This window comes from Corvus cornix, chromosome 2 (genome assembly GCF_000738735.6).
Source record: "Corvus cornix cornix isolate S_Up_H32 chromosome 2, ASM73873v5, whole genome shotgun sequence".
NCBI classification, from domain to species: Eukaryota; Metazoa; Chordata; class Aves; order Passeriformes; family Corvidae; genus Corvus; species Corvus cornix.
In genome coordinates, this window is record NC_046333.1 from 150,701,024 (window position 1) to 150,722,989 (window position 21,966).

General features: G+C 39.9%; 1 protein-coding gene across 14 annotated transcripts in view; it reads right to left on the reverse strand.

Annotated features, from left to right (window-relative positions):
- The window catches only part of PTK2 (protein tyrosine kinase 2), a 193,944-nt gene that overhangs the window by 115,185 nt on the left and 56,793 nt on the right, over positions 1–21,966 (reverse strand). For 3 of the 14 annotated variants that reach the window (XM_010404708.4, XM_010404709.4, XM_039548584.1), the window contains exon 1: positions 18,757–19,144. The exons of 3 other annotated variants lie outside the window; for them this stretch is intronic. In XM_010404708.4, coding sequence (XP_010403010.1) covers positions 18,757–18,859 — 103 coding nt within the window. In that variant the 5' untranslated portion in view covers positions 18,860–19,144. Of the gene's footprint in view, positions 1–18,756; positions 19,151–21,966 lie in introns of those variants that run through there. 8 more of the 14 variants (XM_010404706.4, XM_010404705.4, XM_010404710.4 and 5 more) reach the window with 6 other exon arrangements.

The window sequence follows — 21,966 nt, forward strand, 5'->3', positions numbered from 1 at the left end:
AAGAAAAAAGGAGCAATCCTTTCTTCCACTTTACCCTGCCTTTCAGCTGTGTTCACTGTTTTTGGTTATATTCACTATGACTACATCCAAGAACACATTTATTTATCTTGCTGCCTCTTTTTAATCCTCTCCTGGTCACTGCTTTCTCCCCACTCCTCCAGATATATGCATTTTCAAGTGTAACAGTTGTAGCCAAAAGCATTTATCAAGGCTCTCAGGTCAAAGTATAAAGCCAGACACATTAAAACAATTTTAAAATCAAGTTCTTAGTATCTACTTTAGCCTAAATCGTCTCAGTAAGTACTTCACTATATCAGTATGAAATGGAAAAACAGTACTGGCAATTCCATTTTTTCCCCCTCAGGGAATATTGCTGAACAGTTACTAAATCTATGTCTCAATACAGTTCAAAGATAATACAGACCAAAGTCAAAACAAGTTTAGCAATACAAATTGCCAATATGGGAACATTTATTTCAATTATAACAATGTTTTAGTAGATTAAATGTTCAGGGGACCATGAAGGAGGAATTCAGAGACAGAGTGAACTACCAGACCCACATGAAGTGAAGCAATATGGCAATCCTGGGCTTGTAAATGTAAGACGAGTGTAACTCACTAAAAATCAATAGTTAATAAAAATATAAATAAATAAGTATATCACCTAAATTAAATGAAACAAGGGCATATTCCCTGTACAGCTGCTATGGACAAAGGCTGCTTAAGAACTTGGAGAGGATTTTGCTGAGTGCCAGAGAAGCAGTAGCTGGTACTTGCGTAGCTGCACCTTGGGATGAAGGGACTGAGAAAGTTTCAGGGGACTGAAATCGTTTAACCAATGGTTAAACTACTGTCCTGTCCAGCAGCAATTTTTCAAATGTCCCAAGATGTCTTGTACTTGTCCACCCTGCATTCAAAACACCACCCATCCTTTTCACTAAAAATCCACAGGATTAAGTCCTAATGTACCTTTAAACACCCAGTTTAACCCAATTTTATTGTAACATTACATAATCTGTGCTACCAGCAATTCCCTTTGGAGTTGACACCATTTTCTATTTTTAATATTAAAAAATTAAATAGTGAGGAAACATCAGTTATGTTGGGAATACAAGAAAATCAATGTCTGTACAAGCTTTAATTAGAACACAGTATCCAGTTAGATACTTGTCTAATTTCTCAACAGCACTCTGAACTTTCACTGTGGTCCCTTGGCACCACTGAAATTCAAATAAACACTAATCTCCCCTTCAATTTTCTGTTGCTTGCTTCTAGCAAGCTCTAGAGAGTTAGAGGGGTGCAGTTTTCTTTCTAAAGTCACCACAGAAATGAGCAAGTAACAACTGTGCAATTTTAAAATAAAGATTAAAATTAATTTCTGTATATTTTGAAGCTGCACTGTTTATTGGCAGCAGCCCTTCCTATGAACATTGAAATGAGACTGAAGTAAGCTGTATGAATTCAAATAATCTTTCCTAACACTCCTTACTGAAATACTGCTCCAAGGAGAGCCCACATAGCCCAAGCTCTTCTTCTAAACAGCTTTAGAAGCAAATACAAGCAGGAAGAGTTTGTCTTTCTAAAATATTAAAAACTAATGAGAATTGGTGATGATGCAAGTGTGCCTCTCTGCAATGAAAAACTAGAAGTGCCTGAAGCTGCCGAGGAGAGCAGTGAGGTACCCTGGCTATGCACTATCAAGGCTTGACACATTTGGCTTTGGCCACATTTGATTTTACCCTGGCTTTCCTAGTTTTGCATTACTGAATGACACCATCCCAGTCTATAATTCAAAATGTTCCAACTATCTTTTAATTTTTAACCCTCTTAAATAATTTTAACCATCAGATAAAAGGCAGTTAAGTGCTCAAGAGGGACAGCATGACAACAGCCTGGCTGCTTTGTTGCATGACAATGGCCTATTACAAAATTCAATGACCTGTAGGAAGTTTTCCTTAGGCCTATTCTGGGCTCAGGTGTTTTCCAAAGCCAGTAACTACAACCTCTGGCACACAGGTAGAAATGAAGAATAAAGTGATTCTTTACTCTGTACTCTACCTAAGTCAAGCTAGAAGCAGATAAACATACATTGTATGGACCATTTCAAGATTTTTATTAAGAATAACAACAAAAACCAACAAAACATAATAAAGCCTTAAAAAAACAATTTAAAACACTTCATCCACTCCAAACAGATCATCAGGGCCCTCTTCAGACTTCTGGAGTCAGCACCAATGATTCCATACCGCCTTGTATCAGAACAGGATTTATGAATTCCCTACCAGGGCTTTCATCCCAGGTGGATGCTCCTGACGTGCTGTGTAGGGCTGAATCTAACCCCAGGACTCACCACCTCACTGCAGCTGGAACTCTCCCTTGGACATGGTCCCTTGTCCCCACACTCTCCCCACAAAAATAGGGACTTCTGTACTGTGCACTGCATGTCTAATGGGAAAGGCATTCACTAGCTTTGCTCTTTTTAATCCCAATGAAGTTGTGAGGTTTCTTGTGGGGTTTTCCAGTGAATGCTTCATTAAGTCTCTGAATTGAACCATCAACACTGAAAAGCTCTAAAAATTGGTATCATCCAAGAAAACACCCTTGTCCTCCACCCAAAGCATTTTTCAGTCTTTTACCTTCAATCTACTAACACAGGGCTACTGAACCTTCCTTGAGTTTAGAGTGATTAAAGCATGTTTAATATACTACAGGTCCTGAAGTTCAACATTTACACTGCACTGAGAAATAAGGAATTCACAATTTTAAGGGAAAGCTCTCACTTAAATGAGCTGATTACAATATAAAGTGGATTCACTGTGTGTTTTGGGGGTTTCCTCAACATGCAGTAAACAGAGACAGGAGTCAGACAACAGCTTACCAAAGAAGTGATGTTAGAAAACGTATTTTCTTTTTTTTTCTAGAACAATCTGCAACATGTATGTTGCATCGGCTAAAAATTTTGCTTTGCATGAGACACAAACCATCAGAAAGGTTAAAACTTCTGAGCTGAATAAGGTAACAGCTGCAATTACACCATTCTACTTCCAACTGAGTCACTACTTCCTGAAGTTTTTAAACCAGGGGAAGAAAGCCATTCCAACTTGTATTAACCAGTCAAAACACATTTATTTTAGGGCTTCCTTCAAGAAAGTTCTATGAAAGTAAAATTTAATATTTAAAAGGATAAAATATTGATCTGTGATAAAAAAATTAATTGGAACCTGGAAGAGGTGGGTTCAATCCCTACAGTAAGTTTCAGTACAATTAAGCTTCATCCGTTTTGCCACTTCCAATTGTGGAAGGAATTATGCAGGAACTCCACAAGAATAATCAATCATGGTACATGTGGCACTATTTTCATCTCCTCTCCAACCTCCCCTGACAGGAGACATCCTGGGTCAAAACCTCATCATGCTTTGCAACACACAAGCCATAAATACAACCCAGCCTGTGCCAAAACCAGCGTCAGCCTCTTCCATTAAAGCAACTTGTTTGGGTCGTTCCATCTAGTCCATCTCATTCCACCTGAGATAACCCTGAGATATCTATTCATTAGTGGCAGTTATATAATTTCAAACAACAGGAAATGGGGTCAGAAATATCAGAAATACCCAATTCAACTGTTACAGCTTTCAAAAACAGGAGTAAAATCGAGTCTTGGAGGGTTCTGTGACAGCCCATCTGCGGTGAATCAGCACAGACACCAGCACAGACCTACCAGTACTGAGGTCCCAAACCACTGGGGTGTGCAGCATGTACCCTCATCATGGGAGGGTATCAAAGGAGACAGGGGGTGACTGGTTGAACATCTTCATGGATGAGAAATTCAAGCAAACCTGAAGACATCAAGTCAGCAGGTTTCACTACCCCCATAAGAATTTACTGCACCTTTTTAGAATATATTTGATCATGGACAGGCATTAAGGAGCTCAATAAGATGCAACTTACTTCATAGTGCATTTTTCTTCTATTCAATTATTTCCCTGGAAACAATAAATCAATTCCCACCATCACAGTGATGAAATATGCAATTTGTGTGCGACAATCTCACCATTTGCAGAAACAGCAGGTGGTAATAAATTAAGTCGGTGTTACACAAACAAGACACCTCCGTAAGCCAACACAGCTATCAATCCATCTTCTTTCAAGTCTCTATTAGAACATACAGGAATATTAGTTGGGGAGGGGGATGCACTTAAACACATGCAGTTTTAAAATGCTGAATTGACTTGGCCTGAGAATACAATCCAAAAGGATCTGGCAATTAAAACACCTTTGCACATGAGCTTCAGGAAGCAGTTTTTACATCTTTGCAATCTGTGCTCTTAATGTGCTTGAATTTATTTTAAAATAAATACTTCATAGTAGCTAGAGAGAAAAAAGAAGAACAATCTCTTTCAGCAAGGACTATGTGGCCTTTAATATGTATAAAAGTATTTCTGCACAAAACCTGGATGTTGTTGAGGCAATACACCTTCCACACTACAAACATGCAGCAAGTATTTCACATGTCAGAGGGACCTAGAATCACTCAAATTCCTACACAAACAACAGTAGCTAGCATTAGGAAAAACTGTACAAACAGATGAAACTATTAAGTATTCCAACCAAAGAATACAGTATTTCATCACATTACTAATTTTAGCCTGAAATAGGGTCTTTGGGATCTTTGTGACTTGGAAAAGGTTCTGTCAGTGCTTACTAGAGGCAAGGGGTGGGTGTTTAGTATCTTCAGCATCACACAACCCCTTGCCAATAGACAATTATGGATTAAGTTTTTTCTATTTTAGCCTCAAGGTGCAACAGAAAAGTCAATGGAATTTCCAGAACATCTTGTGCACTGTCCAAAAGTCTAGAAAAGTGCAACTAAAATAATGAAGGGGCAGAGCAGGAGCCTTGTGAAGGGAACCTAAAAAAGGCAGGACTCCAGACAAGAGCTTGATCAGTATTTACAAAACCCACAAGGATGGATAAACTGATATTAAAAGATTCTCTAAAAGTCTCTAATGCAGTGGATACTGAAGAAACATAAGGACAGACTGCAGTCTTGCTCACACAGTCTCCTGAGAGAGTCACAAGTAGGAGATGCTGTCCAAGAGACTGGATCACTGATGGGATAAATTTTTTACATTAAGAACATCCATAAAAGCTTAACTTTTTGCTTCTGTTGTTGAAGCTGAAATACAGAATCCTGGAATGGTTTGGGTTGGAAGGGACCTTCAAGATTATCCAGTTCCACCCCCCTGCCATGGAGCCTTCTACTAGACCAGGTTCCTCCAAGCCCCATCCAGCCTGGCCTTGAACACTTCCAGGGATGGGACACTCATAACCTCTCTGGGCAACCTGTGCCAGGGCCTCACCACCCTCACAGTAAAGAATTTCTTCCTAATACCTAATCTAAAGTGCCTGTCCTTCATCTTAAGGTGATTCCCCCGAGTTCTGTCACTCCAGGCTCTTGTCCCAAGTCCCTCTCCACCTCTCTTGGAGCCCCTTTAGGCACTGCAAGGGGCTCCTAGGTCTCTTTGGAACCTTTTCTTCTCCAGGCTGGACATTCCCAACTCTCCCAGCCTGGCTCCATAGCCAAGGTGCTCCAGCCCCATGATCAACTTAGTGGCCTCCTCTGGACTTGTTCCAAAGGTCAAATATAACCCTTAGGGCTTCCAAAAAGTTCAGATGAAAATACAGATACACCAGCTTTGGCAGCTTTCTCATAGACTACATTTATCAAGTCAATAGCTGCCAGTGCAAGATGATGATTTCCAGGCTTGGAAAAGCCTGACATCGAGTCAGAAAACTAAAAGAAGTCAAGTAACATTTTTATTATAGAAAAAATCAGAAAAATAAACAACCCTATAAAAAAAGCCCATCTGTGAACACATCCAAAAACCTACACTGTATATTCTAATCCTTAAAAGGATTCATATAAGTATGTTTAAAAAAGCCCTAAGAAAATTAAAGATGTCCATCACTCATGCAATATTTTCCAAGTTTTTAAAAAAATATAAAATATTCTCTTGCACACAGTTTAAGTTCTCATGTATAGTTTGATGTCCAAATACCAATAAAGGAATTTGTCTGGTTTCTCAGACATGCCTCAGTAAGAAGTTACAAAACTGATATATGATTATTTCTGAAGAGTGTATTTGTACAGAGGTTTGAGCTAATTTTTTAAAGGCAAGTAAGTTGTCACCACAGGCTGCTTCACCAACTTAGTAATTTGTCCTTGCTGCTGCCAAAGCTGCAGAACTTGCTACCCTTTTCCTCCCTGCCAAGGGTTTCTTCATCCACTTTTCCCAACCATGGAGCCCTTGCTTCCCTCTGAGTCCTCCTGCTGTTGCTTAAATGATTTTTGAGTTGCTTTTACACATTAAGACAGAATAAATCAGTCCAGGCTTCTTTTTTTCGGGTTTTGGTGGGGGTTCACAGTCCAAAACCAATGTATCTGAGCCTCAAATATTAAACTATTAAATAACATTTACTGATTTTCAATACCTGCTCAAGAGGGAGGTGAAGAGGAGAGACAAAGGGGGGGGGGGGGCAGAGAACAGGTATGAGAGGAAGAGAAACTATTCCACTGCAATAATTAAAGAAAGGCAAAAATAATTTGGTTAAAACCCCAGTATTGAAAATTTGAATGTCATTTTCAACTTCAAACTTCTTTTCTTCCTCTTTATTTAAAGACATGTATCAACTATTATCTGGTACCCAGACAAGTTTGCCCAACTAAATGAACAGATGTCAATAAAAAAACCCAAGAATCTTTAACACAGGCAGAAGTTGATGGAATTCTCCAGGAACAGAATAGACAAGTAAGGCTTGTTTGCATCTGATACAAGGAACCTGATGAACACCTGTAATTTGCACCAAAATCAACGAAACAGCTGATCACTGACTATCATAGCACCATCTACATCTTCCAGTGCCTGGAATTTAAAGAGGTGATAGTAACTTTTAACAGGTAATGCGGTGTTTCTTTTTGGCCTGAGACCATTAGAACACATGCTGGAACAAGTAACTACAATGAAGTGTAAAGGAAAAGGTTAATTTGAGCTATGCCTGGCGCAGTTAACGGCAGCATAAGCACAACTAACCTCTAATTATTTCCCATTATTTTGCAAATATCGAAGTATGGTCTTTAAAGACGCTCAGCATTTGTCAGAAACATGATTTCATTACATTTTAATCAGCTGCAGAATATTTCACTGAGCAAGTGAGTTTCATGGCTGACAGGAATTCGACGAGAAAAGCTCACTTAAAACACAGACATGTTCTTCTGTCAAAGACAACACCACTCAGAGGAAAATCAGACATTAAGAGTTAATATGATTTGCTCCGAAGAAATGAGCTGCAAATGATTTTCACACTCCAGAAGGAAATTAGTTTTCCCACTTTGAGAGGTGAACAGAAGAATCCTTTACTAATACAAAGAAGGGTACAGAGCAGCATACTTGATGAGACTTCATGGTTTACTCTACCCCTTTAGGCAAAATAAATACATATATTTTTAAATTTAAATAAAGATCAAGACCCTAAACAAACACCCCCAAGCCACTACATTCCACTTGCTGCAATGCTACGCATTTAAAAAGTTTTAAGAAAGAGCAAATTCTGATTCATTAATGGGCAACACTAATTCCTCATTTAAGATGTCAGAGACAGAAAACATCCCTGTTCCACCCTTCTTAGTGGAAAAAGTATTTTTCACAGCAAGAACTTGAGCTGCATAGACTGTGACACTTCGAGCAGAAGTGAGATAGGCACAGAAAGGGTGATGCCTTAAGAAATAAAACCCCTCCAGGACCAGATCCGGACAGTTTCTCCACTGCAGAAGGGGCAGCACAGCCCACCCCCATTTCCCCATTCATTTTAACGATCGATCCTCTACCACGCTCAAGGTCAGAAAGCTCCATTTCTTTCAAGAATTCTTCATTAGATTTGAGATTTCTGCACCCAACTAGAACTGTGGAAGACTTTTCTCAACACCAATCCATGCTCAATTTTTTTTTTTAATTTTTTTTTTTTTTAACTAGACAACTCAAGATTCATCATTGTTTTAATTAATTAAAAGAAACTCAAACCATGAAGATTTTGGAGACTTAGACAACAATACCAAAACTAAATGCAACCCTGGTTCAGTTTCTATTTACTTCACTTTTATGATACACAAAGTAATTTATGAAAAACATCTCTTATCCATCTTCCCTTGTCTACTGCAATTCAGTCATTGTAATAGCATTTAAAAGGACAGGACCTGAAAAAATTTAAACTATTTTACTGGTGTGTCTGTCTTCATTGTTAAGTTTTGTCACCTGCAAAATCTGATATTCAAAAGAACAACCTAAAATCAGAGTTGTTGCTTTTATAAAGGGCACAAATGTCCAGAAAAAAAATGCTACTTTTGTCGTCGTTTTCCAGATGCAAGACATAAATTTAAAATTGGATTTGTTCTTTCATAGTCTAATTTAAAAAAGACAATATATTGCTGTACAGCATATATTAAACTTACAGATTGATCTTGATGTTTTAAAAGGCACTTAGCAAAGGTGTATACCAATATAAGGTATTTACAGAGAAATTATTTTGGATGGAATTTGTCAATTCTTATAGGACATCTTGCAGGAGAAGCTTAAATTCCTTGTTTGTTTGTTTCAATGCAACAAAATTAAGATTAAAGAGAGATAACAAATTATGCTGGGACTATGCCTATGAACATGTTGTTTTGACAGAAATCTCTGAACTTATAAATCAAGTTATTATAACATTTATATAATCTTCTCTTACACGCTAAACAAAACAGTTCACAGTCATAAAACAAACAGCACCTCTGTGGCCTGAAAGGAAGGAGGAAAAAAAAAAACACACAAAGAAGTAATAATTAAAGCAAAAAATAATGGTCCATCTAAAAATTCAGTGCCAAATTACACTGTACCCCCAATGTCAAAGAAAACACAGGCCATAATTAACAAATCAACAACCTAAAGTGTTCAAGGTCCACCTTTCTTCTTCAGTAGGGCCTTAATTCTGCAAAGCAATGCCCATCCTTATGGATTCCCAGCAGGTTGGAATACACAAGTGTGTTAATGGATGGGTGTCCAGTGCTGGAATACCTGAGTGCACATGGATGAGGAAGGAGGAAGCATTCAGCACCTGAAAGGACCCGGCCCTATAAAAACTGCCCAGTCAGTCACAAAGGACACATTTTATGAGCAACTTTATTGCAGTGCAGGAGGCTGTCCTTGTGAGCAGACAAGGGCACAGCTCACGTCCTGCCTACTGCCTGATCTGAGAAATACTTTTCCTAGTTGAGAAAAGAAGTCGACCAGCACATTTTTATTTCCATTTACAAGGAAACTGGAGCAACGTTAATAATGTGAGTTCAGACTGGATATACAGAGCAAGGAAAGTCCTAATAAGAGAAGGAAAAATATTCACGAGTTTTATGGTAATAACCTACAAAAAGTTATAGATTAACTACTGCTTTGTATGATTATTCTAGGGCTGAAGAATCAAGAGTACCATGGATGGAAACAAAACTGAAATTCATGATAATGCCCACATTAGGGAAAGAGAATGGTTCCCACTTCCCAATATGTAACATTATTCCAAAAAATTGCAACCTCCTGTTTATGTTGCTACCACTGAACAGGAAAATACTGATGGGATCAAGGCATCAGTGACTGATTCATAAAATAAAATTATTATTCTTGGCAGACACGAAAAACCATTTCAAGTTGAGGTTTGGTGTTCTCCATCTTGTTTTGATGTCTCCAAATACTGTACTCATAACTACACTTCCCTGAATTTCCCAATACCATGCTAAGGAAAGGCAGAAGATTTGTGACGGCAAGTTTCAAAGCTGCCTTCATTCCTCATTCTCCTGAAGATGCACAAGACATTGCAGCCACAGAAGTAACCAGAGACATCTGAATGTAAAAATCCTTCCGCCAGTAATTTTGACCTCTGTGTACTTATAAATACAGACCCAAGTATGAGCCCATCTTACAGCTAGTTTCAAATACAAGAGATTTGACCCCATTTTGATGATTTTTTTCTTGTTCCTGAGATATTTACACCCAAAACCTCCCACCTTGGTTTATTTTACATTGGCTTGACATTAAAAAACCAAACTGGAGATAAATCTGGAATAAACAGAAGTGACTGGTTGCCATTGCTTTTTTATACTGGATAAACATTAAGTGTGTTTTAACTTGACCGGCTTTTCCTACAGGATGAAACAGGAATTTTGAACATGACCTTGCTGCGTATCCAGGAGTATCCAGGGTGTGCTTGTTACTGATTTCAGATAATTTTTAATTCCAGCTCGTTCTTACTCCCATCTCCAACAGCCACTGCTCCCTCCCAGACCAGACACAGAAAAAGCACAACTATTTTCCCTTCAAATTTTAGGGATGAGCAATTTCAGAGATTCGAGACTGATTTCAGCATGAGTAATAAAGACTTGGATAATTCTGAGTGGAAGATGACTTGAAGGAGGGTTTATCACAGAAATTATTTGACCGCCACAACAAGTGCTCCTGTTCCTACTGCAAGACCTTGGTTTTCATCAGTGTGGGACACTGTACTTAAACTGCACAAATGTATCCCAGCCAGAGCTGGGAAGAGAAGTGAGATGTGGCAGATAACAGCATTATTCCAAATGCATTTTTACTGCACCTCCGGACTGACAAAAGATATTTAAATTATATTAAATGTGCAGATTTGGTACTTCAAACATGAAGTCCAACACTACTGGTCAATGCAGGTCACACAGCTTGTTCCAAGAAAACTAAATTAGTGCACCCGAAACCACCAAAAAGTTTGTTCAGTATCACATAAAACCAGAACCTATACAACCACCAAAATTACTCTGAAAAGAAGACAAGTAATGGGTATTTTCCTACTGAAGAACTGATGATGGCTTGCATCCATATATTCAGTTTATATATCCTATGTCTATAAAACAGTATCTGTAGTATGTAATATACTTTATATTTTGTATTATATACTCTATGAAATACTATGTGTTATCTATTTAAAAAATATAAAAGTTAAAGCAAAAGATTGAAGGGGCAAATCTTTCATTTCAAGGACAGAACAGGAACAAGGAAGAAATTCTCTACAGTGAGGGTGATGAGACCCCAGCACAGGTTGCCCAGAGAAGCTGTGGTTGCCCCATCCCTGGAAGTGTTCAAGGCCAGGTTGGATGGGGCTTGGAACAACCTGGGATAGTGGAAGGTGTCCCTGCCCATGGCTGAGGGGGTTTGAATGAAATGATCTTTGAGATTCCAACCCAAACCATTCTGGGATTCTATGACATCCTCCCAACTCTGTGTAAGAAAACCCCAGGCACTAAGTCCTCACAATTATAAGCAGAACAAAATCCCTTTAATTTTAGGTTCAGAACACATGCAGAAAAGCCCACCTTCTACTAAATCTGGTTAGTTGATAGAACATTAACTTACTGACCTGACAGGCACCACACCACTACGTGCCCATCTCACCTCCGTGCCAGAGGACACTGACTGAACATCTTGGGGCACAAATCCTAATTTCTTTGCCACTCGTGTGATAAACATGACACAGGAATTAGCTCTGTACTGGGAACAGATACACAGCTCCCTGTCACCTGAGCAGTGCCTTTTCCCTCTGGGAAGGGGCTGGGATGGTTATCTGCACCACACACATGCTCCTATTTGACAGGTACAGCTACATACAACCATAAATCTGGTTTTAATTCTGCCAGGATGAGTCAAGATTGCTGCAATCACACACCTGAATGGACAAAAAGCTGCTTCTCAAGTCCTTGGCAATGCAATTTGTTGCATGGGAATCATTTGTTAGGATCAAATTGAAAAGGTTGCTCTACTCTAAAGTATCTTTGTTGCAATTCTTCAGATTATCTTGACCAACCATCCTGACACAGACTAGACAAAACCTCCTTTGAGCTGAATACACTGAGATTTCAGGAACATGATTCCTACTATCTCCCCATACCAGCAAGAACAGATCACTGCTGACTTGCAAACATTTAGTAGAAAGCCTATGAGAAGACTTTAAATCTTATTGCCCCATATCTTCCAAAATCAGCTAAGAAGCTGCAGGAACACACCCAGTTCCTTCCCACTCTCCTTCCCAGGAATAAAGATTTCACAGGACCACAGACCATTACTCACCCTGCGATCACTTATGATGAAAATGTTCCTTGCTTCCATGACCTTTATATGGATGTTAAAGGAGAAAACTCAACCAGTATGGGAATCCATGACCAAATACTAGCAATTAAGTAATTAATTTAGCTTCATCAAGAGGTATTGTTCAAGTGAGGAAAGTCTGGTTTTACTTTTAGTTCTACAGCACACCAAACTGAACTAAAAAGTTCAGCTTTCAGTCTCAAAATGCCACACTTCAGTCCTTACACTCATCCCCTGTTAATGTCTCCCTGTCCAGAGCATTACAGGTGCTCAGTTGCTGTGAGCAGCTGTCCCAAGTCACAGCAGAACTGAAGGTCACACTGATTTTACTCCTGTACTTATTCAAGATGAGGAGACTTAGGAAAAAGCTGTTTCTCCTTAGATATTTCCTCAGTAAAACAAGGGACAATACTTCATTTTCAGATTCCAATTTAAACAAAAAGACAGCACAAACCCCTAGTGCTTGCTGCTATGGATCTGCAACCATTGGCATGAGAAACACTACTTCAGAAAGCAGTGATGGTGCTTGGGAAAGGATTAAGCAATCTCCCTTCTGGCAAAGTAACAAACCTTGATTATCAAACAAATAAATGAAAAAAGGGAGCTTGTTTACAGGCTATTTTCAATGAAATGACTCAGCAGGATTGAATACACACAGAAATGCTTTTCTTACTATCTATGTAAGCTACATTAAATATCAGAAGATGAAAATCCAACCCTCTTTCCATATGCCAATAAATACAGCATCACCCAGTGCTGGGCAACCACCAGTTACCTCCACACCTCAGCAACCCCTCAATTACCTCCATACCTCAGCAACCTCTGCCCTTGACAACCTGTCAGGAAAAACTGGCACTCGCAGTTCTCAACAAGGATTCAACAGGAGATATTGCAGTGATCTCATTGATTTTGCATGACAATGAAATCTTCATTAATGCTACAATATTTTTCTAACTCCTATAACCAAATACATTTATGATGTCCTGTACTTAAGCTTCTTTTAATGTAACATTTACAAAGATATTTCCTTGTGTCTGGCTTTTGTTTGTTGTGCCAGGTTATAGAATGCAGCAGCTTGTACAGGCTTGCCTACTGCATTGTTATAGTGTATATTAATCTATAATGTCTCAAGTTTTTAATAATTACATGAAGAAATCCGTATCAGGTCATGAATTTAGGAATATTAGTGAGGGGTTTTTTTCCAGGTAATTAATAAAAAGTACGTACTCTTTGATGGCACATTAAAATTTTTACAAGACATGAATTTGCAACTATTCTATTTCAGCAACACTACAGCATGTGAAGGACTGAGACAAGCTAATACATTTCTTACAAATATAACACCAATCACAAAAGCTAATTTCAGTACCATAGTTCTTTCAATAAAAGCTCTGCTGGAAGAGGAGTTGCCCAATGAATTGCATTTGCTAGAAACACAAAAACAGGTAAGAGATCATCTTTGGGATCTACAGGTGCTAATTTTGCAATACTGCAACTGTTGCCAGGCTAACTGGGCAAGGAAAAGTATGCATATGTCTGTAGATGTATTTTACATACAGAAAATAAATATATACACACACAATGGGACTTGTGATAAAAAAAAATTCAAATATAAACTGAATAAGAAAGCTATTAGGGCTACAGACTCCTGGTTAACTTTTCTGCTTAATGCATCATTTCTAACAACGAAACATTCACTTGAGTGCCAACTTCCACACTTTTCTCTTAGGCCTTTTTTTCTAATGCTTCTTTAAAAAGATATTTAAAACATTTTGTTTTCCTTACTTAAGTTTTAGGTTTTTACCAAGCAGCTCAGGATTTCATTCCAAGCTGGTTCACTGGCTCATTACCAGGTGCTACAATCGATAAGATCATACATCTCCATTACCCAGGGAACGCCAAATGCTCCCCCAGTCCTTAAAACAATCACTTTCCTTTCTTGTAAAAATATGTCAAGCTCCATCTTCCATTCCAGTCATCTCTGAATACAGGAACAAATCACCCCGGTGGGAATGCAGCAGACTCCCAGAGTTGCATAGTTCCTGTATTTTTAAGAATATTGAGCTACCACGTGCTGTGCTGTAACACTGAAGGGGAGAACCCCCCTTGCTTTTCCAGATTATTTTCGACGTTTAAATATATGCAGGCATATCAGGAATATGATACTCTAAGCCATCCAGTCTGGTGGAAGGTGTCTCTGCCCATGGCAGGGAAGTTGGAACTACACAGATGATCTTTAAGGTCCCTTTCAGCCCAAACCTTTCTGTGATTCTATGAACTTTTTTCAACTGCCTTTGAAAATTAGTGGTTTGATGAGATTAACGTTATTTTTCTTCTTTCTACAAAAACCTCCAAAAAACCCGAGGATTTGAAGAGATGCTTTTTATGATTTGCAAGTCTCACAGCCCACGAAGCTACAAAGTTAAGTTTAACAAAAATTTAGGCAAGTTTTCAATTTAGAAGGAAATGAATGATGTAGCCCATGTAGTCTGTCAACAACACTGTCAAATGACAGACCAGACTTTTCCTAGTTGTAATGCCCCCAGACACCAAGAAAAAGCACCTTATGTCACTCCCGAACTGTACCTATAGATACATTAAAAGTGCAAGAGTAGATGCTTCCCACCAGTCACTTCAACTGAAGCTCACTGTGAAGATGCAGCAGAACACTCATACAAACAGAATGGCTTTTCTCCTTTTCCAATACACAAAAGCCATTATGTTTCTACGGTACGTATACAGTGTCTGTGTCAAAGAAGCAGGAAACCTGGCTTTAGAGACTATTTACCTGCCTACAACCTTCAGGTTGAAACCTACAAGGTATCAGCAACTTCCCTTATTCTGTTTCCTACCACCGTGTCCCTCTTAGTGATCACCTATCACCTAAAAACCTAAGGGCCTGTTGGACTGAAAGTTATCACTCTGTTAGCAAAACAGCAGAGATCTATGACATGGAGATGAAAAAGAAACAGCTCCGAACTTTTCTCTTATGCATCCAACTGTCTCGCTTATATTCAACACATCTCAAGCAGGTCCCACCTGAACACACCCCCTGAATCAGCAGGGCTCACCAGAAAATAAACCCACAACATTTAACTTGGAACTGCTTCTCTCTTTAAAAAGATTGCAAGATTTGCAATAGACAGGGCAAAACTCTTTCCCAGTAGATTGGATACATTTCACAACACAGGTTAAAATTTTTAATATTTATTTTAATCAAGACAAGGTTTTTGACTGAATTTGGCTTAATTCTATTAAGCCACTATAGACTTTCCATGTTAGTTTGAAGGGCTGAGTTCAAGGACTGTGGTCACCCTGCACTAATAATTCACATGCCACACATTGAACTACATCAATTAATTCTTCATAAATGACTACACAGAACTCTTCAGAAGAAACTTCCTCCTCCTTGGGGTGGATAATTCACTGACCTGAGGCAGAGCTGTCCAACTATGCCTGGCTGCCACATTTACACTGCTTCCACTCAGTTATAGTGTAAGGTTAAAATGGCAGGAATTCACAGGAAACACAAGAAAAAAGTTCACCAGCAAAAGTATCTAAGTCAAAGTGCAATACATTATAGTACTAATGATCTTAACAAAGTTCAGAGATGTTAGAGAAAAGTCTTTAATGATCCATGACTACTTTCCAGTCTGTTGTTACAGGCAGAAAGGAAACATCCCTGTATGATCCCAGCACAAAGTTTCAGCATTTAGCTGGGAAAGGAGTAGTGACTGCTCAGGGATCAAGACACCCACTTCAGCATCCCCCAAAGTTGAAACTGAGCTTCAGGATGATTGTTCCACAAGGCCTAAGATTTTAAGTTTCAAATTACTTAATGAGAGGGAGGAAGCAGCCAAAAATGTCTTACTCCTTTCCTTACTAAAGTAATACAGACTTACTGAGAAGAAAAACACCAGCAACAAAATACACACTTCCCCGTCATTCACCCATCAGAATACCCTCAAATCTGGAGTGTGCAGATCCAGACTAAATTATTCAATTCAGTAACACTATTTAGATTAGATTTAGATGTGAAGAGGAGGCAAAAAAACCAACATCACAGATTTACACAAATACTTTCTAAAGCAAGCAAATATCTTATTCTCTGGTGCAGTCCGACAGACAGAGCCACAGAACTGGCTGCAATTAGGTCATCCCATGCTATCGCTAAGAAGATTTGACAATTTCAGATTTTAGAATGCTAAAAAAAAGTGGAAGCTCCATATGAACAGACTTACTGAAATATTTCAAAGCATTTTCAAAGAACAAACATTTGCTGAGATCCCACCTGGTACAATGAAAGCTTAATCTGTCCCATTCAAAAGAGAACAGAGCACTTAGAAAGAAGTTATGGCTAATAAAATATACACATCAAGATAACTTTTTAAGACATTATAAAATACTTTAAAAGTTTTATCCGTTTTTGCTACAGGTAACCTGAAGCTTTAGCAGCAAAACCAAAGAGTCGGAATAAAGACATCAGAACTAAATGGTTCTCTCATTAATGTATTACCTTTCTTGGACTGCAGATATCTCACAGCCCTTATCAAAGTAGGCCAGATCTGTCTCATTTCCCTAAGGTTAAGCCGGTGAACAGTACACAGAGTAATCATCAACTAAGGCATGGCCACCATTCAATGACAAATATAGCTCAAGCTATTTCTCATCTGTCCTATTTTTTTGGTAGGCTGCAATGTAGCTTTTTCTAGAAATCATCACAACTGGCAGCTGTGAGGATCCTGGTGCCTTTGTCCTCTTATGCAACTCCTGGTGTCCCCCTTCTTCCCGCAACGTGAAAAACAAGAGATTACAGGGCTGCTCTCCGTATTTTGGAGCAGAGGGGATGGATAAGCAATCTTCCCTGAAGAAGTTATATTCTGAGACCACAGGCAACCAGAGGAAGAGGTGGGATCATTTTTCATTCATTTTAGTTCCTGGAATGGGTGGGGGGGGAAATCAATACCTTTTATCGTGGCCCAATGCAGCCATCCCCTGCTGGGGGCATCCTCTGGGACTGGAGTAAGGGGAAGAAAACTGATACCTCAATACCAACCAGCCTTAATAGCAGACGGCAAAATCTTGCTTTTGCTTTCAGAAGATTTTTCTTCCCTAGTTTTAAAAGTTACTTTCTGGGAGGTGCCTTCATCTGGACCCTCACAATAGTCCAGGGAGATGAATCCCAATTTCATCCAATACTTTCGTTATCCAATTTATGGTACACAGATCTGGCATTGTTGTTACCCCTTCACAGTAAACAAGTTTTACTAAAAGCAAAGCACACTGTGTTTTAGCTTTGTTTCCAGCTACCATTACTCATTGTTTACTAACTATTATTCCCCAGTGAGCTGACAGGTTCTGCACTTCATGAGACCAGGGTGTGGTGCTTCAAGTTCTCCCATTTCTCAGTCACTTCTACTCTATGTGCTACTGTAATATGTCAACGTGTGGCGAAGACTAGTTTAGCCTGAACATTTCTGCAAGGTGCAGAAAACAGGCAAGACAAAGACAGTGTTAAATGCTTCTTCGTGTGTCCTCCTAATCATGAGACAATAAAAATTGTAAATGAATTTAATGTTATTTTTCCCAAGACAACTAATCATCAGCTATGCCTACAGCTATGCTTATTAAATCCTGAGTTCAGATACGTTTGCCCTGAACTTCTGAAGTAACTGGCTGTCCGTGATCCAAGATTACGGTGACACAATACTTCACTGCCAGTTTCTCTTCCAAAAAAGAAAGTACATTGAAATGAAAGCGAGCACGATGCAAGTTATGCTTACAACCAGCAACACTCAACCTTTTACAGTTGTTTTCCATCTAAGGAAGATTTGATTCTATGGCTACTAACCGAATTTCAACCTTAATCCCTGTACACTCACACCCACAACTCCAATATACAAACACCGTCCAGATGATAATACGGTAAATATTAATGTCTTGGGCTGCAAAATAAGATTATCACGTGAACGACTTTCCCATGTCCATCTAACTATTGTTATGCCTCAATTTCAAGTCCAACCCTCTCATTGTAATAAATTCATGCTCTGTGGCTACTTATTGTCTGGGTTTGGGGTTGGATAACAGGGGTAGCAAATTCAGACATCAAGTAAAAAGATGTGAGTCTTCCACTGTAAACGCTCCCTACGATCAGGATCAGACACTTAAAAAACTACTTCTTCTAAAAGGTGAGTGAAAGCAGAGTCATCTTCGCAGTAGCTTTAAACATACCAAGATCACTAACAAAGCCGTCAGATCCTCACATCAGTGGCAAGTACAAACCAAACAGCTCAAGCGCTCTTTTCATTTCAAATCATTCCTAAAGGCAGAGGGAGAAAAAATAAAAAAACCCGAAGCATCCCAGCTGTCAGGTGAAGCAGTTCCTGCGGAGGGGGAGCTCCGCACTGCAAGCGCATGACCAGAATATTTTATTTTCTAGCTTGGCTTTGATAGGAAAAAACCCCATAGAACCACAGGTGGTAAAACGTTCAATTAAAGAGGGAGAGGAAAATACATACATACATATATACACATACACTTATATGTAAATAAGAGGTCGTTGTACCTTTAGCCCAGCACATGGGGAATGGGCTGCAGCCGCTTTTCTCCATGCAGCCCGCACCTGCCCGCCTCGGGGGCTGCTGCCCGGCCACCTCCAGCAGCCACATACACGGAGCGTGCTCGATGCCGGCCAGCTCCGGCACACAATGTCCCAATTCAGCGCTCCGGGCTCCTGCGGGGGGAGGCTGGAGCCGCCTGGACGTGCCGGATCCCGGGGAGAGGAGGGAGCCCTGGCCCTCCCCGGGGCGGTGCGGCTTCACCTGGCTGCGGGGGGAGCGCGGTCCCCCGGCCCGCCCGGGGCTCCAGCGCGCTCCGCAGCGGGGAAGCCGCGCCGCTGCCTCATCTCCCCCCGCCCCGGAGCATCAGCATCATCATCATCCTCCTCCTCCCTCTTCGTCCTCCTCCTCCTCCTCCCCGGGAGCGGTGCCGAGGCGGAGTGAGCCCTGCGGAGGAGGGCGGGCAGGGGCGGGAGGCGATTACCCGGCTGCCATTAATATGCTAATCCCCGTCTGCTGCCCGCGCCCGGCAGCCTTCGCTTCACCCTCTGCGCAAAGAGGGAGCGCTGGAAATACCGCCCAGCCCGGCTGCGGACCGGCCTCACTTCGACGCCGCTGATGTTCCTGTTCCCGACTGCCCCGCACCGCCCCTTCCCCTCCCGCACCCGCGTTCTGCCATCGCTTTTATACATCTGCTGTGTCCGCTTACTGACACAAGCGCCAGGCATCCTAAAAGCGCAAAACTTCCCTGTAAGCGCACGGGAACTTCCTTATAAACCCTGGAGAACGTCCCCAAACTTCAGCAGGAATAGGGGTCACACCCTCCATCAGCACTTGCCTCAGTCCACGAGATTATGGATGGAAGAACCCTAGCAGTGCTGATTTGCCTTAAAGAATGAATATCGCAGCCCACGCCAGTCCTTACTCAGTGCCACCACATCCAGCCCCCTCTAAACCCGGGGCTTCTTTATTCACTTCTCATCAGAAGGCAAAGGTCACCTCAAACACTCCCCCCCCAGATGGTGAACGGCCTTTGTTTCTTCTTAACTTTGCAGCACCTAACATCAAAACTGCTTACAAACAGTTTTCTCGTAAAATGGTGAGTATAAACACTGTGAAAGCCTATGTTTACAATAAACACAGGCAGAATGTGTATGTGGAAATAAAGCAAATATCCGTTTTACTAACAGCAAAGTATTTCACAAAAATTATACGTAACTGATTCAGCTAAAATACGTATTAAAATCAACAGGAACAAACTCACACTTACCATTAAAGCTCTTTATATATTCCATGTTAATCTCTTCTCACTCCCAGCCCTCAGCAGTAAGGCATAAGGCTTATCCAAGACTAGAACCAAAAGGGAATTAATCTAAAGCCAGCAGCCTTCAACTTAACCTATCTGCCTACTTGTAGCAGCATGCACTCGTCTACAGCATATGTTTAATTACCATTCTTTACTGCCATCTCATTTCTCAATATACTGACCGGCCTTGCAGAATTAGTGGTGTATGTCAAAATTCTTGATAAAAAAAAAAAAGAAGAAAAGAAGCAGCAACTCCATTTAAGTATTGTCTGCTTCTCTATTTAAATGAGAAAAAATATTCACTGGGAAAAAAAAAAAAAGAGAGAGAGAGATTAGGCCACAACCAGGCCCATCAGATGTTCTGCATCACTGCTCAGGCACAAAGCTCTTTCTGGGGCTGAAGAAAGCCAAAGGGAACTGAAGACATGCCTGGGTGCCTTCCTCCCCCCACCATGAAGTTTTCCAAGCCCCTCAGTGCTACACAGACAGACAAGCCCTTCCAGCGACAAGGTCGATTAGATTTACCTTCAATAATAAAGCAAAACATGCTACAGTAATATTTAAACCCCCAGTTGCTGTAGTTGTGTGGGTACAGAAGGGGCACAGACATGCTCGGTGCCCCTCTGGTTCACACTGCAGCTGGCAGGGCAGGAAAGCTGCTTTTTACACATCCAGCCATGGGCTTCCCTGGTGACCTTGAGCAAGTCAGACTTGTTTCCTTAGAAAAAGGAAAGCTGCAGATACTTCTTCAGTTTTCCTTAAGTTGGTTTGATCTGTGCTCTAGGGTGTAAAAAAAAAATATACATATATAAAGTGTTTCTTCCATAAAAAGAAAATGTTTTCCAGAAAAACAGATTTAAAAATCAAGAGGTAAAAGGGGGAAGGTCTAAATTAAATTCTATTCATGAAAACAAAACCCTTTAAATATCAACTGGTAAGTGCATTGCCAAGGAGAGTTTTAATAAACAGAATGTGTGGACTCTCTGTATTCTTTACACTTTTAATAGATGAGGCTAATACAGATTATCAATCCAAGTGTCAAGAGATACTGCCTGCTCATATAATACCAGTATTATATTCATTCTTGTCAAGGACATACCTTCTTGTTTTTGTATTAGACTACAAAATGAAGGTGAAAACTAAGTACTTCATAGCATGAGAGTTTTTTTATTAAATTTTAGAAGCTATCCAGAATTTTACACTCTCAAGATGTATTTTTTCACATAAACCAAGTGCTTCCTTGATGCTAAGATTTTAAAGAAATACTTAATATCTGTTACTGTAAGAAGTACACAGTAGACATATGTTCATTCTCTTCTTTCAAATAACATGATAATCTTCTCCTGCACAAAAAAAAAGACCAAAAATATAAAATTTATATTCTGGAGATATTCAGAAACTCCAAAATTCCAAGCTGCAGGGAGGAAGTCAGGGAGGGATGGAGCAACAGACAAGGCACAAAGTAAAAAACAAACTTGAAAAGTTAAATACATCTCCAGTACACTTAATATCGAGTATTTACAAAATTTTATAAATACTGCTCATCAAGTACGTATCTGAGTAGCATTTATGTAAAGTAATCTATTTTAAGTAATGCCAATCAGATTATACCATTTACTGAGGTAAGAAACATCTGTCAGAAATTAGGACTGTGGAACAGGAATGTTGGTTCTTGTGCAAGATGCATCTGCTGACACACACTGATAGTATCTGCATAGTAGTCTCTATGTAAGCGATGATGATAGCAGCTATCAAAGAAAATCCTAAAAAAATACTTACTGTAGAAAAAGAATGCTTAAGTTTTTACTAAGAACATATAGAAGCACGGGCCATTTTCCTGAAGCACACATTCTAACCAGAAAAAAAGCTCAGACTACCCCAATAACAACAGACAGGCCAAGGTCAACTAAGA